The sequence below is a fragment of the Vidua macroura genome, chromosome 4, assembly GCF_024509145.1.
Source record: "Vidua macroura isolate BioBank_ID:100142 chromosome 4, ASM2450914v1, whole genome shotgun sequence".
Lineage (NCBI taxonomy): Eukaryota > Metazoa > Chordata > Aves > Passeriformes > Viduidae > Vidua > Vidua macroura.
In genome coordinates this window covers 20,111,163-20,138,697 of record NC_071574.1, presented here as the reverse complement: position 1 = coordinate 20,138,697, position 27,535 = coordinate 20,111,163, and the positions used below count along the sequence as shown (strand labels likewise).

Sequence of the window (27,535 nt, the reverse complement as noted above, 5' to 3'; positions counted from 1 at the left end):
GCATGGAAGTCCTAGCTACTGTACAAAATTAACCAGAGCACACATATTCCCCCTGAATTTTAGACAGAGAGGGGAGGATGTTTATGTTAAATAACAATACTGCTGCAAGAGAGAATGTGTACAAATAGTTTATTAATATATTTGGGCAGAAAATTATTAATTTTGTAGCTGGAGCCCTCTCTCATTGGGCATAATAAGGATGGTGTCAGCTTGACCAGTTGGAGAGACCTGGGGTTTTAATCCATTCACCTGCTGCTGACCAGAGTTATTCTCTCCCTCTCTGTAGTCCTTGATTAGATAATTTGTTGGCTCAGCTATGCTCAGTACAAGGCAAGAAGATTTCTATGCTGTTAAAAGAAGAGGAAAACCTTGCTAGGTGATTGATTGTTCCAGGGAGTAATCCCTGAAGGGCATTTATGTTCCAAAACCTTTTGTAACAAAACTTTGTGGTAAAGGGAGTTGAGACTGTTAAAAAGTGCTCCTTGAATAATGCTTTAGTGAGACTGTGAATACCAGCTGCAGGGTGTTTGAGTAATCAGTACTAAGAAACACTCAGCAGTTTCAGGTAATGAAGCAGCGTCTGGCAGCCGCAAATCCCTGTAAGCACAATTCCACTCCACGTGTGCAAGGAGTTTTTGGAAGACAGGGAATCCTCAGGCATGCTTTGTGCTGGCCTGTGTGCCTTAGATGTGACGTTAGTCATGTAGATGCTTTCAGAGGAGCTTCCTGATGGGAGTGTCCTGAGATAAGCCAGAGTGGTATTACAGGGGAGAAAAGCAAAAGCTTTGTAGTGTGGAGCTTCCTTGTTAGCATTCAGAGCATTAAAGTGAAATTGAGATGAGACCTGACCTCACAAGCAGTGCCAAAGATTGCACTAAATACCCATGAGCGCTGGGCAAGGCATTTGACAGTTGTGCCTGGTTCTTTTCCTAGAAGTACTCCTGTGAGCATTATTCAGTACAACTGACTGTTTCTCCTTTTAACAGTTTTTATTTGAGACAACTCTTTTTAAATAATGCAGGTCAGGTATTCTTACCCTGGAGTTTATTGGGTAAGATGTTTTATGCTGTTTGTTCTCAGGTCAGTTTCCTGAAGAAACCGTAAAACTTTGTTCTGGATTTCTCACCTGCTCAGAAATTTGCTTGGCCACCTTCACACTGAATGCTTCTCCCTCCGTGGGACGTGTCGTAAGAGGTCCTAAGTCCACAGGAATTCTGGGCTCCATCACAAATGTGATGCATGTTTGTGTCCATCACACCTGCACTGGTTGAAAGTAACCACCAGGCCACTGGGTGTCCCTGCTCAGGGTGCCCGGCTGCCATGCAGGTCTGAGGCTCCCTGGGGATTATTTCTCTGCTCTGCAGGGGAGCCTGCACTGACTCAGTCATGCAAATTCACCAAGCTGAATCCTCTATGAATCCCCTGCAGGCTTGTCTCTGCTCCAAGCAGTAGGTGTCAGTGTGCATATGTCATAAAGAAGATGCAAGTGAAAAACTATTCAGGATTAGGAATACTGAATAAAGTTGCTTTTAGTGGGGTTAGTTTTTTGTGTAGTAACAAAGTAGTGTAAAAAATAATTTACCACGTTTAAAGGAGGGATAATTTGATCGGAGCTTGTGAAAGTGTGAAGGTGGTGAGAAAATAATGAAAACATGTCCTCTGTGTGATAGGACATCCCAATAACTAAGAGCACACACCTTTTGTTTTGTCTTTAAACTCATTATTTTCACAATTTGTATGCCATCACAACACTTCTCTTTGGTGAAAGTGTGTAAAATAAAGTAGTTGTCTTAAAATGGATCCCATGTGAGTTTGCAGTATTGCATGTCCAGTGTGGAGAGTGGATAGCATTTAGACCATATAAATACCTATGTCTAGGAACTTCCTAGATCAGGAATTGAATCCCTAGATCAGGGATTGAAATACTATATTCAGGAGGACGTCAGGAATTTCCCATGTGTTATGTCAAAGCCATTTAAACATCCTCAACTTTGCTGGAATAGCAAAATGGTAAAAAGCTTTTGCATCTATTGAGGCTTTCTTACTGTTGTGCTTGGCTTTTAAAAAAGCAAAAACAAGAACAAAAGCCACCATTGCTTCCTGAATAAAGCAGATGGACTGTAAGTACATGTCAGCAACAGGTGACTTCAGTACCAGACTGCAAGTATAGCTTATGAATTAGGCCATTAGGTATTGTCAAGAATTAATGAATGACTATGATTTTCATAAATGAAAACCCAATCTGGGAAAACACTATACCAGTATGTCAGTTTCCTAGTTTGCTCTATTTGATGTTTCTTCTTCACTCTTTTTGTCTAGATGCTAAGATACTTTGCTAAATAGTGGCTTGAACGAAAGAAATCAGGAGAAAGGGCATTTATATCCAATATCTGCTATCACAAGATGCCCAATGTAGACCAGACAAGCTGCAGGCATTACATGAGATAATTCTCACTCTGGTGCACATCTTTCAAACTTAGGGAGCACTAGTTAGGGTGTGCAGGTGAGATTTAATGATGATGGAAAATAGCACCTTCTCATCCTTGAGGCTGAAACAGAAGAAAGATATTTGTGTAAGAGTTCCATGTAATAAGAGTTTGCCTTATGTGTGAAGTAAGACATTATCCAGAGCTGATAGAGCACCTCTGAAAGTGAGCAAAAGACTTGGATAAACAAGTTAGACAAAACTGGGAAGTTCTAGAGGTCAGGCTTCCCAGAAGTCAGAAGGAAAAGCATGAGGCTCATAAGAAACCAGTTCAAAAGTTCATAGCACTTAAAACAGTTGTGTGCCTTTATGCTGGTTTTCGGGCTGGCTTTCTGAAAGTAAAAGTCCCTCAGCACTGAGAAGCTGTCCTGCTGCCTTCAGTCACCTGAGGAGAACCTGTAATTTCTATGAAAAGTTGGTATTTCTCAGCATGCTCTGCAACAGCAGCTGCATAATCTAATAAAGATAATCTAGCTGTGGAGATAATTGACTGTACGTATCAATGAAATGGAGCAGATGTGAGGAGAAAATAATTAACTGAAGCAGAATATGAGTTCCCATTGTCCAGATGATTTACTGAGCGAGGCAGCTGCCTGCACAGGCGGGCACGCCAAGAGGGCTCTTCTAGGCATGGCTCGCACTGCCTGCTCCGCAGAAATCCAACAGCAGAACAGCTTCTGCCACCCAAGAAGTTTGGAAAACCCCACAGGATACACCCTGCCTGCTTGCTTGCTTGTCTGGGTTCTGAAATCCTTGCAGGGTGGTGTCTTTGCCTGCGTTTGCCAACGTGCTCTTGCACCGCCTGTTGTGTCCTGCAGAAGGCTCCAATCCTAAAACCAATGTGTAACTCTCTCCCCTCCACCATTTGTTTTGGATGTGAAGTTCTTTGGTGTAAGAAAGGTTGGTGGAGAGTAAGTAAAGCAATTTAGCAACACATTTAAATTAAGCTCCAAAATGAAATAGCTAGAAAAATTACCAACTGTGGAATTAAAAGGAAGTTAGTGTATCTAGAAAAACTCTGATTTTAAATCTCTGTCTTATTGAGAGGGGGCTAATAAAAGAGCATTAACTTATCACAGAGCTAAGGATAAACTTGGATTCAGTACAATAAAATCAGAATATCAGAGCTTCATTTTGTAGTCATCCACTCAGCGGGCATGTAAAGGATGCATACTTCCTTGTTATTTGTCAGTAGTTTGAAAATCACCATGTTACTGTCTTTCTTACAGAATCTGTATTGCCTGAATTGGGCTTTTCTAGATGCAGTCAATTAATTGTTACACATCATTAAAAATTAGTCAGGTTAATGCACTTAAAGCTGAATTGATGGTAGTAAAGCACACAGTTAACTGTGAGTTAGAATGTACTGGGGTGTTAGAAAAATTTTTATTGGTAGAAAGTACTAGGGATGTTTTAAAAAAGCTAAAAGCCAAACAATCCTTTCTTCCTCTCCACTACCACTTTCCTGGCATGAAAACAGGGAAGAAAAGTGTGATATGGAAGACAACCTCATTCAGTTTGGCTTGCATGTAGGTACTATAGAAAGGTGATACAGCATTAATCTACTCCCATGAGTGTAGGAGCTGTAGCAAGCGCATGAATTGTATCTTATAATGTGGGTTAACCCACCTTAGCACACTAGCACCTTACTTGCTAATATGTCTCCGTGGGAGACCAGGTCTTAAAAACTAGTTTTGGGCTGGGAAGATGCCATATAGTTCCAGTAAGCAAACCAGAAAGCAGGTAGGGGGCTTGAAATGTTCACTTCAAATTCCAATGCCATCCTGTAGTTGATAGTCAAGATGTTAGATGTGGGAAGAGTGTGATCTTGCAAATTTTGTTTCCTGTATGCAGATATTTTATCTGTAATAATAGGTACAGTAATAGTTGTTGGCATGTCTTCATGAAATTATCTGAATGACACAACTCAGGACCTGCTCGGGTCCTGCCCAGGTAATGTGGAACATACTGGCAAGTCTATGACTGCTTGCCTGGTGTGCCACCACTCCAGTGACCTGTGCTGGGACTGGAGAGTAGCACTGAGTGAAGCTGGGACTGGCAAGGATGTATGTGTGGTTAGAGCCAGGTGAGCAAACTGGCTCAGCCTGAAGCACATTGCAAGCATAACTTGCAGCTGGGTGTTTGTGGGGAGGAGGCACACTGGTTTGTTGATTTTGTTAAAATAGCTGCAGTGACCCCTCATTTATCCTTCTCTTCCTCTGTTGCCTGCCTTCTGCTCAAGTGACACTCAAACCCAGTAAAGCCACAGAGTGGTTGTCTGAGAGTGCTGCATCTTCTTAGCTAGCTCTAGCCACATAAAGTGAAGTGCAAAGTATTCAAGGGAAGCAGAGAGGAAACCTTTGGGTAGCAAAGGCAAATCAGCTGTTGATGGTTCTGCAATGAAATTATTTGAGAGAAACTGGTGAAGACTGAAAACAATGAGTGGCTATTTTGGCAGGAAGAACATCTTGCATCCAGCTGACCACATTTTACTGGGATTTATCAGCCAGTTGTACTCTGCAGATATGGGAATAATTTGAAATGAAACCCCTAGGCCTGTAGTTTATTTGTTAAGGGAGGTCGCAGGAAGGATGAATAGGCAGTGTCACCTTATCTGCAAGGCTGAGTCAGCTGAGTTCAGTGGATGAAAAAGGGGCAGGATGGGACTCAGCTTGGCAGAGGGAAGAAAGCAGTGACACCTGTGCCAGGTCAGCTTGTTCAGAAGGGCTCTGAACAGCAAGTGATAGCATCTACATTTGTGTCAGCTCTTCCTGAGCCTGATAACAGACCGAGGTAAAAAGGAGAGAAGCATGTGTAGATTTTATTTTTTAAAGTGTGATGCAAAGAATATGAATATGTTCTTTGAACATGTTCAAAGAGAGAATAGTTAAACAGATCAGTTAAATATTAAATGTATACATTTTCAAGTTAGCTTCAAAAGGCAAAGACTGCTGTCATAAGGCTACAGCATCAGCTGCAGAAAACCCAAGTGAAAAGGAAAAAAACTGTAACATGTTGAGGTTGAAATACTTGCTGTTAGACCTTTGCCTGTTTCATGGGAAAGACAGGGAAATTAATCGTTGAGGATATTGACTTGTCAAAATGTGCCACGTCACAGTGGGAGTGAAAATTCCTTAAGGGGAAAACCTGCGACATGTATACACAGTTGTTGAGACAGTTCAGACCTTTAAATCTTAGCACTGCAAAGAGCAAGAGGTTTTAAGACCTTATTTTGATAATAAGATCTACCTTTCTTCTCTTTTTTTTTTTTCTTTTATACAGTACCCACGTATCACAAGTCAGTAGCAACGTTCCTGCTACAGGAGAGTAAGTGTCTTTTACAATTTTGTAGCTATCTTTCTTGGAGCTTTTTAAAGTATTGCTGGTTATGCTTTGATTTCTCTTTAAGACTTGTTCTTACATAAGCAAAAAAAAAGAGACAGTGTTTCCCAAAGCAATTAATTTACAAGGATAATAAATCACTTCCTCCTGAAAACTTCTCAGGCCCTTGGTTCTTTGCTCATTGTGCCTGTGATGTTTTGCTTAGGCAGAACTTGCATATTTTGAGAAGTTTTTTGCACTGTCGTCTTCTTGCTCTTGTTTGCTCCCTGTTGCATCCCAGCAGAGGATGTGACTTGACCCTACTGCTGTAACTGGGAGGAGCAGAGCTAAAATGAGTCGGCTCCTTTTCTGGAGCTGGGAATTCCCAATGGCTGATGGGTTTGCAGAACTGATCTTTGTCAATAGTGAAATGCAGACATACTTGCCTAGTTAAACCATCTGGGCTTTTGCAGTTGCTAAGGTCTTCTGAATTTTCCAGGAACTGCAGTCTCAGCAGGCTTTCAAGTATAGCAACTTAGCACAGCTTTTGTAAAGGAAAAATGAGCCCAAGCACAGATTCCCATACTGTAGCTACTCAGTTGAAAATTAACCAGCAAATCTTGAAAAGATATTTTAATTATGGAAAAAACAGTAGAAGCCATACATGGACTTGGGACATGCATGTTTGAAAAACCCATTCTTCAGTGACTGCTAAAGCATTGCAAGAAACAGAGAGGGGATGGAGATGTATACAAAAATGTGCTTCTATATGATCTCTTTGGAAAAAGAAATCTTTTTCCCATAAAAGCTTCCTCTGATGAAGGAAGGAAGGGAATATTACAAGAGAATGGCAGTACCAAAATGAAAATTTGTTTGTGTTGAAAGTTCAAGTAGTCCCACAAAATGAAAATTTGTTTGTGTTGAAAGTTCAAGTAGTCCCACACCTTTAACTGATGCAACTGCAGGAACTCTCTTGTGGTAGCTTGTGTGGAAGCCATTTTAGTGCCATAGAGTGTGGGGGTGGTCTCACACCAGTGTCAGGGTGGCTGTGAATACACAAGAATGTGGCCAAAAATCTGTAAAAATGGCATGAACTCAGAACAAAACCCATGCTTGGTCACAGTGTATGTGAGGAGTTTGTAGTAAGCTATTGCATATTGTCATCCCTCTGAGACAGCAGTGAATCATCTTCTTGCAGGTGATCCATTGCCTTACTGAGCTTGTTTTGCACAACAGACTTGACCCCTGTCAACATGGCTGGGTATCAAATACAATTTTGTCACAGCAGGGGCTTTTCAGTAGAGGATGAAAGTTAGACACCAATGTCTGTAGTTGCAGTAAGTAAAATTAGTTGTTTTACTGAAATTTCAGACATCCCTAGAAATAAAAAGAGCAATATTAATTGGGAAAGGCTCAGCTATTCCAAGGAACTTGAACCAGCGGGTATCTGAAGATTTTGGCATTGCTCTTTGCATATGTCGTGGTGCTGGAATATTTTGTGCTGCCATCCTAAGAAAACATAACCCACAGATACCTTTGTTTTATTTATTGTTGCAGAGAGGGAGCTCTACAAAATCTTTGAGCTCAATTAACCTTATTTTTCGGCTTGACAGGTATTTAGAGAAGACAATCCGCTCAGCCGTGGAGCAGCATCTCTTTGATGTTCATGGCTCAGGCGGCCAGAGTTCAGAGGACTCTGAATCCGGGACATCTTCAGCCTCTTCTAATGTGTCTGCCAGGCAGAGGAGGCGACACCACAAAGAGCAGGAGGAAGCCTGGAGAAACAGAGACATGTATGAGCCTGATTTCTTTGTTTTGGAAAATATATTTAAGTCTACCCCAGTCATGTCTTCTTATCAAGGCAATGCTACGCTCTGTTATGGAAGGGACTGACCTTTGCCCTGACTGCAGTGCCCTTGCAGAGCTCCATTGCATCAGTCAGAGCTGGGAAATTTAGAGTTTACGAGATCATGGAGTGGAGCAAAGCATGATAAGAATCTAAGGGGTTATGCAGTCAAGTTTTTAATTTACAGTATTTGGAATTGGTTACTTACAGTATTTGTTGCATTAGTGGAAATTCCCAAGCAGTTGATTCTGCTGCCTTTAACTTTTTTTTTAGATAAAAACATTGGGCCCAGCTGCTTTTCTGAATTCAGCATGTCTTAAGACATAAAATGAGATTAAGTTCCCCTTTTGTGTGTGGAGGCACAGCTTGTGTTTGGGTTTAGTGAGGAGACTTGGGAGTTTGTCTGAAATTAGAAGACTCTTCCTTTTGATTAATCAGAATCTAATTTTTTTTAATCCCCCCTATTACACAAAGTTTAAACATGACTTAGTAGTGAATTTCCTTAAATGTCTGTCAAAGAGTAAAGATAATACCTGTTTTTCCATTCATACTCCTCTAGTTGTGACATATATTGTGTGGTACAAATGTATTACCACTGCAGCTTTAACAAACTTGTTACACAAGTTACAGCTGTATTTGAGAAACTGTAGCACAGACTTTGCAAGGCCACCTTCAACTCCTGTGTTTATCTGTAACACAGCACTAGTTCTTGTGAAGAATTCGTATGCCTCACTGCAGTGTTGGATTGCTAGGATTTGAAGTTGATTCCAAAACATCTAGTCTCTTGTTGTTGTTTCCTGGGTGCTGAATTCCCCAAATTCTATTGGATCTGTACCTTCCTATATGAAGCTACTTTTATACAGATGCATAGCCACGAATACCTCATGTTAATATTGCATCCATGCTATTTCCTAAGATGTGTAAATGTGTCAGTGCTGCTGTTGTACAAAAATCTGGAGTTACAAAAAAAAAAAAAAAAAGGCATCATTTTCATAATGAATCAAAATACGCTGTAAATGTGGCCTGGGAAATTGGCACTTGCAAGTCACCAAAGTATCTGGCAGCAGCTCTAAAGTAGTTTTTCTTGTTAAGTAGCCCTGCTGACAGGTTTCTCAGGTAAGTAGGTCAGAGACTGGCTAGTGTACGTGTTTGGAAGCATATAGTACTGCAGGGCTTTTCTTCAATGCTGCGTTACAGAACTGCCTCTAGATATGATTGACACAGTTACTCAGGCTCAGTCCAGAAAGCTGGAGCCAAGGATTTTTTTGAAGTTTTGAGTGCTGGCTGTGGTCCAAATTGTTTTCCCTGGTTCCCTTAGGTCAGCTTGCTGGGATTTCTCTGGGTAAATTACCAAAATTGAGAATTCCTTTCAAAACATCTTTCTGTTGTTTTTTTGATTGTTAGTGACTTCATCTCCTTGCCTTGTGATGGATCACAAGAGGATTTGTAATGTCACAAAATGGGACTACAGGCAGGAAGAGTGTTTATCACAAAATCACATAGGTGAACTCCCAGGCTTTGAAGATTACATGATCTACAGGCTCTGAATGTGTAATTGGTCTGCTAAAGGGTTTGTAAAAACTTCCACAAAGGCAAATGTGTTATCTTAGAAGTTTAGTCAGAGATTTATCATACCTCTTTGTATATCTTTTCCACCAACAAAACCTAGAGATCTGTCATCTAGAAAGTCACTGGAACCTTCTAGTTTTGTTTTTGTTCCGAATACTTGCCATGCTGTCACTGTCCAGATACTGCAGAGTAACTGGTTTCTTATCACACCAGTCAAGTCTAGATGAGTTTTCCTGCTGTCCATGAAAGCAGGCTTTAGAGTTGTAGGTGTGACTGTGTAAGATAGCCACACAGTTAGCAAATGTTCCCATTTCAGTGTCAAGTGTAAGCCAGCTGCCATTACCCTCTGGCAGGGTAATGAGACGCCTTGTGTTTCTCCTGATCCCATGGTGTAGTGATGTGTATGTGCATCTTCACTGCTGCGCAAAGTAGAGGGAGGACTACTTAACAAGTGGTAAATGGAAAGCTGCCTGCTGAAGGATCCAACAGGGCAAGATAAGCCATATGCCAGGCTTCTGGTAAACATGCACAAAGCCTGCAAACCCAGAGAGTCCCAGCAAGTGCATCACATGGTGACATAGGGCTGGCTGTCCCATCCTCTTCCCAACATAGCAAAACAGTTCTCTCTCCTAGCACTTGTGTTACCATTGCAGAGGTACATTCCCTTTTATGTTTTGTGTAATTCCCAAATAGAAATCAAGCATTTGACTAAAGCACCACACAGTCCTGCTCTTGCATTTGAGAGTTATGAGTAAGAGGGCCAATTATGCAGTGTCATGCACCAAAGGAGATCCCTGGATTGCAGCTGTGAATCACTTTTCTAAATTAAAAGCTCGTGTCTCAAAGGAAAATATGCTTCATACTCTCTATAAAAATTCCACAGGCAGCCAGGGGCTAGTCCAGCTTCCATGTGAAGGCTTCTGTGTGTTGGGTTTAGTGGCAAGTGAATCAAATCCCAAACATGGATCCTCACAGCTTTCTCACCTGAGGTGTATACAATTGGCTTTTGCTCCTCAGTGGGATTTAGCATTGCACAGTGTGTGTTTTTGGCTGCATTAGGAAGAACCAGAGATAGTTGTTTCATAGGGAATAAATGGTGTTGCCAGAACTGCACCAGTCATTATGATGTAGTTCTCTATTGCTACCATAAATGTAGCAAGAGAGCATTTAAAGCATCCTCTTACTGTAATGTCCCTTTTCTTTTTAGGGAAGTTGTCAACAAGGAAAACATCCCCTCTGGATTCAGCAGTCTTGAAGATTGTGTTCTAGTTGCTCAAGATGTAGAAAAATTACAAGACACCAGCTCTGGATACCTTAGTGAAAGGAATAAATCAAAACGTCAGAAATCCAGCACCAAGCTCTCAGAGCTTAATGACAACCAGGACAGTCCTGTGGTAAGCCAGCACACTGCACTATTTGATGTCTGTTACTAGGATGAGAAAAGCTTTTGTTTTATTTCAGTGCACATCTGATTCCTTTAAGTAGCCACTTTTGCCTACAGTACAGGCCTCAGTGCCTATTTTGGACTATGGGAAACATTGGATTTGACACTTGTAACCCTTGTGATATGGCAACTGAGAAGCCATATTTCTACTATGATACTCCATGCATAGTCAATTTATCTTTTTACAACTTTTTGCTTTTTTCTTTTGAATTTGGTGAAGCATTTTTGAAAGCACAAAAGGATATATAGGTCTTTCTCCCAGTCTTTCAAAAGCCTTGCAAGGAGTTTGGAGCCTTAGATGTAGGTTCTCATATTCAGGTCATGTTTATTTTCTTATTTCTGCTAAGTTCTGAAACTAGATTTCAAGTGACTACTTGATAATGAGATGGCACAGGTATTTTATGCTATTTCTCTAAAGCCTGTGTTTTTGCAATTTGGAAAGCACTTAGAAGTGTGTTGGCCAAAAAGGTGATTCCTTTATCCACCTTTTACTGAAGACATCAATGACTTCATTATAATGTCATAAAAATCTGGAATACTGTAGAACTTTTCCAGCATATTCTCATAAGACCTTTGCATTAGAGGACAGTTTGACTACTTCTACAAGCTGTAGAATAAAACTGGTTCACCTTTCTTCCCTCTCAGCCAGGGCAAACACTGACTGGAATGTCAGCAGCTGAGAAACTGCACTGTGCTTCAGTGCAGGGTCTGTGTGCAGTGGCAAAAGCACTGTGCCTGCACCAAACATGCACTGCATAGTTAACAGGAACATCAAGAGCTGTGTGAAAACACTGTCCTGACCTATAGGGCATTTCTTTCAGTGTTACTTGATTAAGTTTTAGAGCCTGCTGAAAGCAAGTTTTTAATGTGACCTATTTTTGGACTCATTTTGTTTAGATCACAAAATTGCAATGATTTACTGTTCTTACCTTGTGCAGAGATTCTAGAGAGAGGTGGATTTGCTTTTCATTATGATCAAAAGAAGGCAAGATGCCAAAAATTGTACACCATGCTCAATTTAGCAATTTAGTAACTTAAATTTAGTGCTCAGTATTCACAATCTTCTCATGTGATACTTCATGAAAGCAGAGTGAGATAGACACATTCAAACTTCTGTCTTTGCTTGTAGCAATGCACTCTTAAGATAGGCAAAGGTCTAGTGCTTATGATCTTTTCATCACCTTTCTCTGTGCCTGTGGCATGTAAAGCAGTTTCAATGTAAATGAGAGTTTTTATCAGGATTTAAGAAAGAAAGCACTGATGGAAGTGTCCACTTCTGCTGCAGACATGAAATGCATTCATCAAATCTTCATGAACTGTACCCAGAAGAAATGTCCTCAAACTTAGCTGTGTCCACTGAACTTCACCCTGCCCCTCATTTTTTGATCTCTTGAAGGGTAAAGGCTGAAAGGAATGTAAAATGAACTAATCTTGTATTAAAAGCACGTTGGCCAAGATGACCAGCAGTGTGATTCTTGCTTGCTCTGCTATAGGAAGTGTGGGATGATCAACTGCAAGTATCATTATGAAACATCTTGCAGAGAGCATGGTGCTATTGTTTTAGAAGACCAGAGACTGCTTTTAAAGTTTTATTGAGTGTGTTTATTACATACTGGCATTTCAGAGACTGCCAGAAGGATGTGTGATGGTTTAGCTTTCTTTTGGCTACACCTTTACACATCAAATAATAACCCCAATTAGACTACCTACTTGGAGTATAACATAACATGCACCTTAGCATTTACTAATAGGCCTTTGTCATGTAAACAAGTTTGTGATGTTGTCTCTCCTTAAACACCCTTTCCTGAGTATTCCTTTTTTCAAAGCCTGAAAGAGTATGTAGGACAGTGTGGGGAAGCTTTCCTCTTAGCTGACTGATTGCATCTGGCTCAAAAGCACAAGTCAGCGGTGGGGAAACTGTCATTTCCGCTTATACTCCCAGGCAAACCAACCACAAGCATTAAAACCTTATAACTGCATTTTAGGGACATGGTAGGCAGGTATCAGTAGGACTTGAAGAATCAAATTAGGCAAGGCTGGAATGACTGACCATATGTGTCACCATATGGGGCTGGAGGTGTAGCAGGTGCGAGAAGGCTGTGACTGCCTCAAGTAGTCTGTTTCCAGGGCAGGAACCCACTTCCTCCTATTTAAGAGGGACTTCCCCAAAACCCAGGGTAGAAAGCCTCCTGGACGTGTGCTTGAAGTGGCGACGTGGCTTGTCCTCACAGAACTCAACAGTGTTAATGTTCTTAATGGTGGCCAAAACAAATCTCAGAACAAGAGGTCATAACCAGTTGCATTGCTTGCCCTGCATTCATATTAGCCCAGCATTACATCTGTGCAGTCTCTTTTCATTCTTATGCCTGTTTAAGAAGAAACTAAGGAAGGGTTTGGCTGAGAAGTAGAGGGTTTTCTAACATGAACATAAAGGAGTTCTGCTGAGAAATTGCTGTGGATTTTGATACCGGCTCTTACAGGAATTGCACAGACCAAAGAATTGCTCCCAAGCCTAGGCTGTTTGTCAGTGGGTGAAACGGGAGCTGACAGGGTACCATGCAGCATTATTCTGTTCTGACGTTTGAGGTTGTCTGATGAAAGAGACAAAGCAGTGAGCAGTTGGGTTTTCTTGCAGTTTATGGGCAATAAAGTGTGGGGTTTGTTTAGTGCAGTGGGCAGTAGTGTGAGTGTTACCTTTTTCCTAGAAATCCTGTTGGCTATTTCTTTATTTGATCTGTTTAATGGCCTGCAGCTTGAATCTGTTTCTCATAGACATCTTACTGCTTTAATATTCACTGTATTGCAGAGTATGGAAAGCTTTAGCTCATCCAAACCTATAGAGAGAATAGGACCTGATGACATGGAAATTTTATCTGAAGAAAGGTAATTTTAATTTTATTTTATGTATATATAAGTTTTCCTTTCCCTATGGTTGTAGTACAGCCTGAGAGATCTCCCACCCAGGCTGTGGGGGCGACATGTATGCTGCAGAACAGATTGCCCACCATGTTAACTTCCAAGCAGAGCTTCACGGAGGCACTTAGTGTGTTGTGTGGGCTTTGCCCTGCAGCAAATGCCACCAAGGCTCTTTTCCCACCCTGAAAGGAATGTCACTGAAGGTGCTGATGGTGCAGACTTGAAAAGAAATCAGCTGTACAGCACCTGAACCAGCATGCTCCACACAGGAATGCAGGGCCTGTCTCACCTGGCCTTTGGGCTGGGAATCCAGCCCTTTCCCTTGTGCTTCAGTATTCTCTGAGAGCTGTGCAGCCTCCCTCTGCTCACCTGAGATGACAATTTCTCTCAACAGTTACATTTGTTGGGATAGTTGTATTGTTTTGAATTTAGGGCACTGGAATTAAATTACATAATTGTTCTCAAACAGCTCCTGAGAGGAAGCAAAAAAAATGCATCCCTTCATTTACTGTGTGATTTAGTGAATGTGCAGGAGTAAATGTAAAAACCTTTGTGTGCAGAAGTCCTGCTTGGTTTTGTTACAAGTCTGGTTTTGTGTTTGTAATATGGTTTTTTTTTGTTTTTTTTTTTTTTTTTTTTTTTTTTTTTTTTTTTTTTTGTTGTTTTTTTTTTTTTTTTTTAATAGCAAAGAAAGTGAAAACGATGAAGTATTTTTCAGGCATTCTCAGGTTAGTATTTTTTTTTTTTGTTGCTATTTTTGTGTTTCAGTTCTGTGGTCTCTAAATGAGCATTTATTGAGCAGAAACAAGTAGTTATGCATATAGTTTTGTTTTTCACAAGATAAATGGAGTTAGCATGTACTTTTTCTGTCCCTTACCCCTGCTTTTTATTTACATAGTTTAGGGAGCCTCTCAACCATTGGGGAGTCTTATAGCTTCTGCTTCAGTCCCTTTGATCCCTCCTTGCCAAAAAGGGAAGGATCACTGAAGTCAGCACTGTGGTTTAAGTGATATGAAGTTCCCTTATTAATTATGGCAAAGAGGACACCTGTCTGCTTATCTGCCAGGGTAGTGAGATTAGCTTGTTTCTCTTGATTTCTCTAAAATCATTTGGCCTTTTATTTATCATTTCATAATACAGCCTGTTGCTCTTGAACATAGGTGTTTGTAATCCATTTGTCTTAGAAAACTGGATCACCTCCTGCTTCTTTCTAAGTTAAAGCCTGGGATGGATGTCAGGAGGGGAGATGTGATGTTAATGGCAGCAGTTTTTCCTCCAACTTTCCATTTCTCTTACACACATGCACACACACACTTCTTGCATTGGCTTTATGGTGTTTTCAAAGATTTGGGTTGGGTATGGTTGAATCCCTTTGCAGTCAGGTTCATTTGGATTTGCTTAAAAAAACCTCTAGACAGCCAAGCATTTAAAATACTGGGGAGAGTTATCTAAGGCACCTCTCCCTCAATTGTGCATCCATTTAAAATGGGCACAGTAAAGCAGCTGTAGCCACTGTCTGATTTCTCTGGCTGTCTGGAGGTGACTGAAAGCTGGTAGTATTTTTAAATTAGACTCCTCTTGTATTTCTTTTAAAAATAAAAGCCACTATGCATATATTGCCTTTGAAAGTCTTCATTTCTGGTAGGAATTATTTCCACCTAGCAGGAAAGGTAAAAGGTTGCTAACAGCTGAGTTTTGATCAGCTGTGTAGTAGCTGGTTAAATTTGTGGGATCTTGAAATACGTAGCCCCTGCAAAAGGTGTTCAGGACTGCCTTTGATCATTGCTCTGACTGGGCTATCATGGATCTCCTGCTTTGCTCCCAGAGGGTCAGTAATCCCTTGCACTTGCTCGTGAGCTGTTGTATTTTCCAGAGCCTAGATTTTGCAAGAGCTTGTTCCTCACGTACCCACTTGCATGTGGAAAAGCTGCTGTTGCTGCTGTGCCATGCAATACTCTATTAAGCTTTTAAATTAGCCTGGTGGAGATACATTTAAATATGAAATCATAAGCTTAAAATAAACTACACCTTAGGAAAAGTTTTAAAGTGTAACATTTTAACTGCAGGAGAGGATCTTAACCCAGAGAGTATGTATTATATAGGAATTACAAGGTCAAGAAAATGTTACATTCCGGCAGAGTTGTTTTACATTCTTTCCCCCTTATAAGCCTTTTGCTTAGAGCAGCTTAAAGACATACGTTTCATAACAAACAACTCATTCAGGATGAGGAAGGGACAAGGTTCTTCTTATTCTTTTCTCTTTCTCACCCTGCCTCCAGTCTAAAAATGTTAGGGAAAGGTTTTGGAATTTGCTATAGCTACCAGTTTTGCTGACTTGGGTCTCCATGAGACTGTAAAAATACCTTGAAACACAAGCCTCAAATGAATTTTCAGTGGTTTTGTGACTTTCATAATCTGCTCTTGGAAGTAACTAAGTTCCAGGATGAAAAACACAGGTTTCTAGTACCCAGGTTTTGATAAGGGAAAAGTATTTAAGATTCATACCAACATGGCAACAAGTGTAGAAGAGTGTTGGCGTGGCTCAGGTAGGGGGAAGGCAGCAGAATGGCTGTGTTCTTGCATCAGGTTGTATTCCTAAAATGTGCTTAGGGATGCTTCCTGCTCGTGGCTGTAATTGAAGATCACATGTAGGGGAAGCAAGCCTTTTATGTAGAGTTGATTGGAATCCATATGTAATTGAACAGAATACAACCTCCTGATCAGAATTTAAAAGTCTTTCTGTTGCCATTTATTTCTTGCTGTTTGAGCTACTCTTTATGCTCAATCTCCATTGGAGCAGGGAGAATGAATGCAGCTGACTTATCCCCAGGCTGCTTAGATCTGTAGTTACTGGTGCCTACAAAGCATGGCTGCAGAAACAGCTCCTAAAAAGCAGAATTCAAGTGCCTGCTTTGAAGATTTTTTGTGGTCATTTATGTAATATCTGCAGTGAGCTGTGACCAACTGTTACCAACATCATCAACTTGTTGCCCCCTTAATTTTAAGAAATTGTGGTTTCATCCATACCTAAAGCAAAATAGTTCTCCTTTACTTGATCCTTTTCCTAGAGAGTGGCAGCTGGTGGTTTCAGGAAATCAAAAAAGAAAATAAGTGATGGGAATATTGAATTATCTACCGCTCTATGGGTTTGGAGCATTAATGCAAAGGAAGTTAAACATCTGCTTTCTTGAGTCTCCTGGGTTTGTACCACCATTGTTCTTCAGAACACCTAATGATTTATTCATTGTATTAGAGCCTACATCAGTGAGCAAGGAAAGGAGAGTAACTGGCTGCAGGCAGGGCACAGGCCTGTTTTTACACACCTTTTAAAGATTTCCAATTACTGAAATGACTTCAGGAGGAAGAAGACATTGATATGATCTTTCTAATATATGTGTAATAGAAATGTTTATCTATCTGGGATGTGCCCTTATATCTGCTACAGATATCTTTTAAGAGTCTTAATAAGTCAGGAGATTGTACACTCTTCATAGAAAGACATTTATCTCTGATTAGTATCAGCAGTAGTGATGAGATGGTATTCTCAGGTTGCTCCCTCTGAAATTGTTAAAATCTAGGTACGTTCCTCTCCTTCGCACTTCTTTGTTATTAAAAATAGCACCTATTTTGAAACTCGGTGCTTTATTTCTTTCCTTGCCTTAAAATATCACCTTTAAATACTGTGCTGGCAATTTATAAGCAGTTTATCAACTGATACATTTGGCCACTGATCAAATGTCTTTGTTTGTGAGGTACACAGACTATTTAAATCCTGGCAGGAAATTTGTCAATGGACCTTAGAGAAATATTTAAGTCCTCCCAACCAGGAAGCAGCTTAAAATACACTGAATGGTGAATTAGCATTTTTCCACTTACAGTTCTCACAATAAACACATTTGTAATCAGATTTAGCGTCAAGCTGCATGAGTTATTAGTGCTTGGCAAAGTATCATCTAGTTTTTCATTTTGTTATAATGTTTCAAAAAGGCCATTGATTGAAATGAACAGGAAATACACACCTTACACAAATACAACGCAGAACACTCTTTACAAATACCAGGGTATTCATCAGATTTTTAGAACAGTAGAACAGCCCAGGTTGAAAGGGACCTCAAAAGATCACCTGATCCAACCTTTTTGGGGAAAGGAAGCCTAGATGAGATTATTTAGCACCCTGTTCAATTGCAGGTATTGATGGAACTGAATCCAGATAAAAACATTTATTCACATGATTTGTCTACTGGGCAACTTTTTTCCCTCTTCATGAAAATTACTTGTTTATCTCTGCTCAAAAGGGAAAAGATGCACCAAACACATCATTAGCTTTCTGCAGATGAAAAAAAGTAAACGTGCCTTAGTGGCATGTACTAAGGATATTGAAGCATTTGGCCATACTTCTGGATTCACAAGGAAAATAAATCCAGAAATTCTGGGTTGGTTTTTTTTTTTTGGCCCGTTTTCTTCCCAGATCAGAGTATGCAGATTGTTTACTAGATTTTCAAAATACCTTCAGAGGGAAAATCTGCATGCTGACTGCCCACTAGACTATATTTGAGAGAATTATGCCTAAGCTGTTCTTAACAAATCCAAATAGTTTATGTAGTAACATAATCCTGTCTATTCATCTAGCTCTGTGTTTGTTGGTGGGTTTATACATATCGCACTACATGTTTATGTACATGCAATACACTTCCTTTTCCCTACTGCCCTCTGTGAGGCATTACAGCTAATTTATTTTGGAGTGCCAGAAGCACTCTCATCAGGTGCTGTCACAGACACGCGCACTGTGTCTCTGGATTGTGGGAATGGCAGGGATTTCTGCATAAATGCACACAACGTGTGGTATGTGCAGGGGGAACAGTGCTGAGACAAACAGCAATTTCTTCTAGGTAGTACTAGCTGATGAATCATGTACTTGACAGAATTCTGCTTTTTTGGTTTTTTTATTCCTGTTACTGGATGCTTCTGTAATTTTTTTGGCGTTTTCCCAGAGTCCACACTGCTTCCAGCTGAGATGCCAAACCCTACTGCTGTTTGGATTTGCGCAACACCGCTTTAATACCCAGAGCTCCTCCATAAATAGTTCTGCTCTCCCCACGCCCAGCTAGAAAACAACCACAGGAAATCAGGGAATGTGCAGCCAGCACAGCTTAGCTGGCACTAATTGATCTGAGCCAGCACAGCCTGCATGAGAGCATTCATGTACGTAGCCTGCACTGCTGACTGGCTGCGGCTGCTGCCTCGGGAGCTCTGGTGCCTGCTTTTCAGAAGGCACCATATTGCTACAACCTCACAGCAGCAGCAGCAGCGTTTTTGTTGTTGCTCGAAGGAGTTGTGCTCCTGTAGGAAGTGTACGAAGCCACCCCCTTCCCTCTCCCTTTCTCCCTGCCTCCCTGCTTCCCTCCCTCCCATTTCATCCCACTCCACTACTGGAGGCTTTCTCAGCTGCATGCAGTTGTCAGGGCAGGCAGTCTCAGGAACTTGCAGTAGCTTTCTAAAGAAGGAAAAATTCAAGGAAGGCAGATGGACGGATGTTTTTACTGGTGTGAGTGAGCAATTAGTACACAAGGGTCACCAAGCAAGGGATTTGGATTTGGAGCTGGAAACATCAGGATCTGTTTGGATCTTTTTAGCTAAAGGCATGAGCTTAATTCTGCTGTGAGTTGCAGTGGTTTTTTTTTCCCCTCTGAATCCTGAGACTTTTTTTTCCTTTCTCTCTCATTTCCTTGGGTGTATGGGAACATAGCTGACTTCAAGTATGAAGATTCAAGAACATCCAAGCATGCCTGAAAACAAGTTGCAAAGAAATCAAGATACTGATGATCAGGAAAACAGTTTTGTATCTGAAGTGCCTCGGCTGGATTTAACATCACTGTGTGATGACAACAACTGGGAAGGTAGGATTGCGTGATGGCTGGTTGTGTGAGTGAAATAGGAGAGAGGGAAACCTGAGTGGGCTGGGTGTATCTTTATGTGACCATGTTCCCTTGCTAAAAACAATAAAAGAGCAACTTTGTCTTGAATATAGAACTGAAAGTTTGGAGAAACTGGAAGCAAATACTGAATGGTACTAACTATAATTGTCACTTAGAGGTGGAAAATGAAATGTTTTATTCTTGAAGTTACTTTCATGTTCTATTTAGTACTATTTAGTTAAATCCCTAAGGATTTCAAGATACCTTATTTCTTAGTGACTGGTCAATGGTAATTAAGCTAGACTGCCCTACGCTTCAAAGCAAGTGGGTATTTCAGAGTCTAAAAAGAACTTCCCTTCAATCACTGTTTGGAAATAATGATTCACACCTGAAAAGCACAGCTGGTAAAAGATGCTGTCTATCTGTTACTTTGTCTTACAAAGAACTTTTTTTTGTGTATGCTGTGAAGGAATTCTGATGACCACCTTAAATGGCAGTGTTAAATTGATTGTATGTCATATAAATTGCTGTACTACTATTTCTTAGCTTTCCTCTGTAGAGTACACGCTTGGTTGGCTATACACTTACTCGTTTAAGGGTGGGAATCTGGGCAAACTCTGTGGGTGCTATGACCTTCATTTCATTTGAAATTGAGATGAAATGGAGGTGTCCAGTAGTTTTGGGATCAAACCCTATTCTAGTTACAGAGTACGTGTCTGTGTACAAGCCAGAGTTCTTCTGTTAGTTTATGCTTTAGGAGTGAAAGATGGGTTTTGACAGGGAAGAAGCAGGAAAACGCAAATGTGGTGTTTTAATAAAGCAAGAGAGGGGAAATGTGCAACTAATTCATTGCTCTAAAATAACAATCTCTGAGGAACACTGAGAAGGGAAGTTCTCTATTCCTGCCTCTACAGCGTACGTGACCTAGTATGTTTTGCCTTTCCCTCTAGGAGTTGAGTAGTTATGACACTTCAGGTGCAAGTAAAGAAAACCTGCAGCCATGGCTGCCTTTGATTCAGCCAGGCAAGCAGTCACTGTGCACGGGAGGGAATTTTTCCATTTGCTTGCTAGGTGGGGATTCCCTGGCTGGAATCGCCACACATGCAGCACAGCTGATCAAAGCACCACTGAAGGGCTCCCAGGCGACCCTGGCTGCTGGATGTTTACTGAGGGGCCAATTAGCAGAGCCCTGCAGGGTCTCAAGCCAGGGTGAGCATGTCTGTGTTCTCAGAGGTGATGTGTGGCTTCAGCTGTCCTGTGAACCTTGGGGAATAATTACCTTTTTTTTTTTTTTCCTTCCTGCATTACTAATAGGAGTCACATGAATGCCTGAAGGGGAGAACACAGCTCCTTTCTGCCTGCCAGAGGCTTTCCCATTGTATGAAATAAGTTGCTTCTTTGGTACAGATCCCTCTTAGTAGGCATGCTCTTATGTTTGGATTTTAGCTTTCTTGCTCTGCAAATATGAGGCAGGATTATGGGCACATGTGACTGTGCTTCTCTCTGATTGCTCTTCCTCCCTTCTGTTCACGTGTATTTCGCAGGAGGAGGAGGTGGGCAGTTACAAAAGAATCAGCTGTCTGGGGTGAGAGAGACATCATCTTCTGAAACGCGTGCCTTCCAGAATCACCATTTTGTTGGTGTGGGTGAACAGCAGCAAAATGGTGCCTTCTGTGTCTCAGCAAGGAGAGACTGAGTCTCTCCTAGCTGTGTATATGGAATCAAGCTTGCGGCAGCCAGAAAGAGGAATATCTCAACATCAACTCTCAGACTGCTTCTGTAGCTAACAGCAGAGTCTGTTGCTGAGACTGGCTTTGCAGGGCAGGGTTGTACCACCCATCCACACCTCTAGCAACCAGGACGTCCTCCCTTTCCCCTCCCAGTCAACCCAAATCACTCAAACCTTCACACATCTCTGCAGGATCCGTGCCACAGCTCTGGTTGCATCCCCAACGAGAAACAGAAAGGACTGTGCCTTCAAATGCCCTAATTAATACTGGGCTGTTTATTGCTTTGCTCTAGCAAATTTGGTAGGTCCATGTCTTGGGAAATTACCCATTCTTTCAGGACATAGTTGAGCTAATGTTTGCGGTCACGATTGTCTATATCATACTGTAGGAAATGCAGACCATCTAGTGACCAGGGCAACTGCTGGGACTTGCACAAGTGATGTGTGAGAACAATTACAGGTTGAGGACTTGCCTTCAGCTGTAGCTGTCACTGCCTTCAGTCAAATGTTAGGAAAGAGCCTTCAACAATGGGCACAAAATTACACAAGACAACCTTGTCCATTGACTAGATTTTATTTGTCACTCAGGCAGGCTCTCCATCATTTAAAGAGCAGAGCTGCCCTAAAAGCCCTCATTCAGGGGCATAGAACTATGATAACTGCTGCTAGGTGAGCTGGCAGGCCCTTTGCCCTTCATGTTATACTAGAAGTAATTGCTACCAGATTTTTTTTTCCCATAACTTTCATCTCCTAGTCAAATCTGTACACAAGGGAGAGATTTACTGTACTTCTCCAGGCTGTGTTCTGTTACCTAAAGCTGAGCACAGAGAGGACAGAGACATTTTCTCCCTGCTCCCCGCAATGCAGCCTCACACTTTGCCATGTGCCCACCTTCTACATCCCACTCACCTGCTAAGTATAGAGGCTTATGTAGGAATCATCAGGCTATTGACGCAGAACTCAGGGCATGAGCAGTGCCCCAGCCAAATTCAAGTGCTGAGCTCCTTGCCTCAGTGCATTTCCCATGGTCCAGGAGTATTTTCCTGGTGTGCATTTGGCAGATGTGGATCAGGCAGTTTTATTGCCCTGGATGTGGACCAAGCTGTCCCTGTGAACTGGGATGTCACATCTGACTGCTGGGTTTGCCTGCTAAGCTGGTCAGTGGCTGCCAACTGAGATGGCTTTGGGAGCAGGCGTGTTCAGAGCTGCTTCCACAGCTAAGGTTTCTAATTGTTGTGGATTACGTTTGAATCGGGTGCAGTAACTGAGGAGAACAGAGTGTTCTCTCACAGGCCAGCACTATTGTGCAGATTTCTCACCAAATGTTTCTAATTCAAGCCCAGAACTTGCTATCCTGTCTTCAAGGAAAATCTGGAAGTATGTTGCTCTCCATAGCAGCGGCTGGCCCTGTCAGCAGGCTGCCCAATAAATCAATATGATGTGTGATTGCTGCTCATGTCACCCAATTACTAATATTTAAAAAAGTTCTGTAGCTGAGATTTCAAGCAGAGTTTGCAATAACAAGCTCTTATGAAGCAATCAGCTGGCATTTTTTTTCAAGCTTTAAAAAAAAAAAATAAAAGCAGAAGTTAAAAACACAATTTGAGTTCAAGTATTGCAGCACTTGAGACCTTGAGGGTGAAGCTGATCTACAAATAGTTTTGACACTGACTTAATTGATGCTTTCCCATGGAAAAAACCCAAAGTAATACAGAAAAAATCCATATAGTATAGCAGAAGGGAAGCTGAACTCAGTTTTCTTTTTTTCAACACTGTGGACTTAGATTGATAGTTTATTTGTGTGTAATGCTCTTTAGCATAAGAAATTAAAAGGGAGTGAGGCATTTCTATTGTGATGCATCTCTAGTGATTCTATTTTTATAACTGAGTATTGAAAAAAATTGCATTGTTTACTGAACAGGATCAAAATATTAAAATTGTATTTGTGATTGTTATGACATGCTGTAAACAAAATACAAAGTTTGCTTGCTAGCTGAGAGATGTGTCATCTCACAAGTGAAGAGGTGTGGTAGTGTTGTATTTGGGTTATTCTTTTGATCTATGTAGGAAGAATGCCTGCTGATGTATTCAAACAAGGATATTTTCATAGTTATTTATAGGATGAAAATAGGTTGTTACTGAGCTAGTGAATGCTTTGGATGGAGTTTTAAATTACTTTATTCATTTCATTATGAGTGGTTTTTCTGGAGTCTTTCAAGTGACATTTGATGCTAGCACCTCAGGTGTTGTAATGAGTTTAGACTTTTTAATCCCTCTGGACTTACTTCAATTTACAGTAGCTAAGGTTTGGCCTCGTTTGTTTGACAGATGGGTGTGTGTAAAAGCAGTCTTAGCAGCATGTATGAGCTGTGTGGCTGCAGAGAAGGAAACAGGAGATGCCTGTGGTATTTTGCTGGCTGCACCTCAAGTGGTATTTGTGTGTAGACACCCTTCTGTTGGCCTTGCAGCCCCCAGTAACCCTGTGACAAATATACAATGTAGTGATTTAAAAAAAAGACAGATTTTGTCAGCAAGATGGCTTGGAGCTCACCAATAATACACTAGTTTGATACAATAAAGCTTTCTTCTCATGTGAAGCACTTAATGGTTCAGGTTTATTAAAACCTCCAGCCCTCTATGCAGCAGGTTGGCAGAGAGCTTGTACTGCCATAGGCAATGCTCTGTGTGCCTGTGGAGCTCTGCAGAGCCACACCTGACAGATGGTTGACAGCTCTTCTGAAAGATGAGCTGGTTGTAGGATTTTGAGAGGGAGAGCAGCACTTCTGAAGGACTGCAGCCTCACTACCAGCACACAGTTCACTGCTTCTGCACCAGCTTAGAAAAGGCATGCTTGAAAGAAATGCCTAGAGAGTCCGACCAAGGCATTAAAATTTTTTTCACCCTTTTTTTTCCCTTTTTTCCTTTTTTTTTTTTCCCTTTTTTTTTTTTTTTTTTTTTTTTTTTTTTTTTTTTTTTTTCCCATGAAAAGTTGTCATTCTGGAAGATGGAGGGGGGAAAAATAGTACATGAAAAGAATGTGGAGATGAGTAGAAAACTGAGATTTTTTCCCTGAGCAGGAAAGATCTGTTCAGGACAGAAGAGGAGTAAGTGTACCCGCTCTGTCAAGTCAGTGGCAAAGAAAAGGTGAAATGTTTACAATCTCTGTTGAGATTTTGTTGTTCAATTAGCTGAAGGGGGAAAGGCTGACAGCGTTAATCATGATAGTGGATGCCTTAAAACTGGACTTCATAGCAGATACTTCAAAACCATTCAGTCCAGGAGTTCAGCAGCCTTCAGAAAAAGCTCAATGCTTTGATAGCTATCTTGGCTAAATGAATAACAAAAGATATTATGCATCCGATTAAAGAGGAATTAATTGATTGTGCACTGTCAGAAAAAGAGCAGCTTATCCTTAGTGGGTTCCTGCGTGTTTGTGTGATCCAGCAATTCCAGTGGTTCCACCTGAAGGGCCTGGCACCTGGCCAGCAGGAGAGAGAAGGCAGTTGGACTGCAGTGCTGGTCCACTTAGTGATCTGATGTAGATAAAATTTGTAATTTGTACGTATCTAATTATGTTCCTTGATGAATTGCTGTGTTGCTCTCAGGGGTCCAGCCATTTTGTGTCTAGTTGAGATCTTGTCTTCTGAATGTATATAGTCAGCAAGGGAAACAAAATTACCCATAGAGTCAGGCCTTCCAGGGGCAAGGGTTAAAGAAAGCTGATTTTCTGTAGCAGCCATTTCTTCTGTCAAGTCCCAAATTTAATTTTTCCTTTTAGGGCTTTTTTTTCCTTCTCCTTTTTAACACTTTCTTCTTTAGAATGGGAGTTTCTGTTTTGGGGGAGTATTTTGAAATGAACAAAATATAAAGTAGACACACCTCAATCTAAATTAGGTTACATAAAGTGCTTTGCTGTCTTTTGGGGTTTGATCAGAGGCTTTTGGAGCCATTGCAATTCCCTAAATGTCGCATGCTATCTGGTTTTAAATCCAGCTTCAATTAAGTCACATACATCATGCATGATTAATAATGGCTTTGTTAGCTGGTGAGGTAGAGCTTAATTTAGTTACTGCTAAATATGCCTGATTTTTTTCTAAGTTTATTCCATCTATGTAAATCCCATGGAGGTGTTATTTAACAATTTCCAAGAGGAAATTCAGTTTGCAGGTGAGAGGTATTCAAACAATTAGAAGTGAGAGATGTCTAGAAGAATTTCATGCATCCTTTAACTCTTGCTCCTGCTGGTCAAATCTATTAATCATTTTTTCCTTTTGTATTACCCTTTATTTTGCTACAAAAGATCTTGTGAGACCCTTCCTAAAACCATGAGAGATTCAGGGAAGTAGATGCAAAATATTTCAGGTATTAGAAAATGCCAAGGCTGAACAAAGCTTAGAAAAACTCTTTTTTCAGAAATTACTCAAAGGAAGTTCAGGCTACATAAGCTTTCCAAACCATGGCAAAACAGCCTACATACACTTGGGGCTTGCACACCCCATGGAAGTAGCCCCTGTGAGCCAGGCTTACATGTGCTTCTCTTACCACAGCACCTTTGAGGGGCTCTTATGCAAAAAGCTTGTGCAAAAACCTCCTGTCACCCCTTTCAGGGTAGCACATCAGTGTGTATGCAGCACCAGCCTCTAAGCAGAGGCATGCCATTTGTATCCATGTGCTAAGGAAGAAGGCAAAAGGAGGAGAGCATCATTTGAAGATGTGCATAAGCAAAACAGCACTGAGTCCATCACTGCTGCATTGACAATGGTCTCACACTGCCCGAATTGTACAGAGGAGGAATGTTAAACAGCACAGAGGTGTTCTGGAGGAGAATCCTCATGAAATCCACTCTGAGCTCTGAAAATGTTAACCTTCTTCAGCAAAAGGAAATGCTGCTTTTTATTCATGAACTGATAAGTTCAAAAGCCCCCTCTCTTTGTGAATGAAGAACAGACACACTAGGCACAGGAAACAATTAGTCCGTAGCTCTGCGACTGGTCTGGGAGCTTTCTATAAGGTTTTTGTTTTGTTACTTGACTCTAGAACTATTTGTTAGATTTAGAAGTTCAAAGCCTGGCTCTCAGCACCACAGGATTAGACAGTTTAAGTAGGAGCATGCAAATCAGCTTAGTAAACTATCTGAACAGAAAATGTTAGACTCCTTATGGCATCTGGAGGGAGTGATCACAAGATTGAGGCGATTGCTTTCCGTGGGCTCTATTATGCTAATCAGCAGTGCTAAATTGGGTTTCCCTTTCTCTCCCACTCCACCACCTCCCTGTACAACATTGTTTTTACTTCTGGCTGGTTAGGTTGTCCAGAGGGCTGAAGATTTCCTCACTTTTCTACCATACTGTAAGCAGCAGGATTGCATGTGAAAGGGAAAAGGGGAAACTCAGACCATTTTACTATAATTGTTAATATGTGGGCTAAGCATCCTGTGGAACAGGAGGTAATGTGAGACACCTTTTGCTTGCAGGTTAGAAGAACCTATGCTTACTCCTAGGCTTGGAATTTCCAATAGCAGGCAACAGGGTCGCATTGGAGTGCTGGGGCCAATAGGAGAACCATTAATACACTATTCATTTACAACATTTGTATGTCCTGAAACTGAAAAAAAATTCCTTCTGGAATCCAACTGCCTCTTCTATATACCATGTGCCAGTAATGCTCTCTATCCAGCATAACTTTTTCCTCAAAGGTGCTAGCTGGTGATTGCCTCATTTGGTATCAGTCCATGGTAATTCCTAGTCAGCTTTTGGGTAGTTTTCTGTTGCATCTAAGAGATGACTTATATTTGTGTAGGTTACCTGCTGTGGCCAGGCTTTGTAATGCTTTGCACAAGGGGCAGGTGGGAGTAGTGACCAGAGAATGCCTGGTGACAAGAGTCACAGTCCAGGATGAGCAGGTCAAGGTTCATTAGAAAGTTACCTGGAGTCTGTCTTATGTATAAAACAAACCTGATAAAACCAGCCTTTGTCTTACTGTTCCCAGAGCCCATCCCTGCTCTCTCCTCATGGCAGCGAGACGGCTTAGACTCAGATGAGGCTCGCCTTTCCCCGCAGGCCGGGTGTTTGATTCGCCAACTTCTGGATGAGGACAGTGATCCCATGCTGTCCCCTCGCTTCTATGCCTATGGACAGAGCCAACAGTACCTGGATGATACAGAAGTGCCTCCTTCTCCTCCCAATTCTCATTCCTTCATGAGGTGGGTTGTGATTCGCCGGCACTGACTTTCGCACGCAGCTGCAAAGGGTTTGCACAATTGCATCAAGCAGCATGTCTTTGGATCAGCTGTGCTGTGTTGGGTTTCTGT

At 41.3% G+C, this 27,535-nt stretch overlaps 1 protein-coding gene across 4 annotated transcripts in view; it reads left to right on the top strand.

The window, feature by feature from the left end:
* The window catches only part of FAM13A (family with sequence similarity 13 member A), a 131,486-nt gene that overhangs the window by 79,215 nt on the left and 24,736 nt on the right, over positions 1-27,535 (top strand). For all 4 annotated transcript variants that reach the window (XM_053974872.1, XM_053974874.1, XM_053974873.1 and 1 more), the window contains 7 exons: positions 5,768-5,812; positions 7,420-7,599; positions 10,429-10,615; positions 13,472-13,548; positions 14,267-14,309; positions 19,328-19,478; positions 27,214-27,427. In XM_053974872.1, the coding sequence (XP_053830847.1) occupies positions 5,768-5,812; positions 7,420-7,599; positions 10,429-10,615; positions 13,472-13,548; positions 14,267-14,309; positions 19,328-19,478; positions 27,214-27,427 (897 nt within the window). The remainder of the gene's footprint in view (positions 1-5,767; positions 5,813-7,419; positions 7,600-10,428; positions 10,616-13,471; positions 13,549-14,266; positions 14,310-19,327; positions 19,479-27,213; positions 27,428-27,535) is intronic.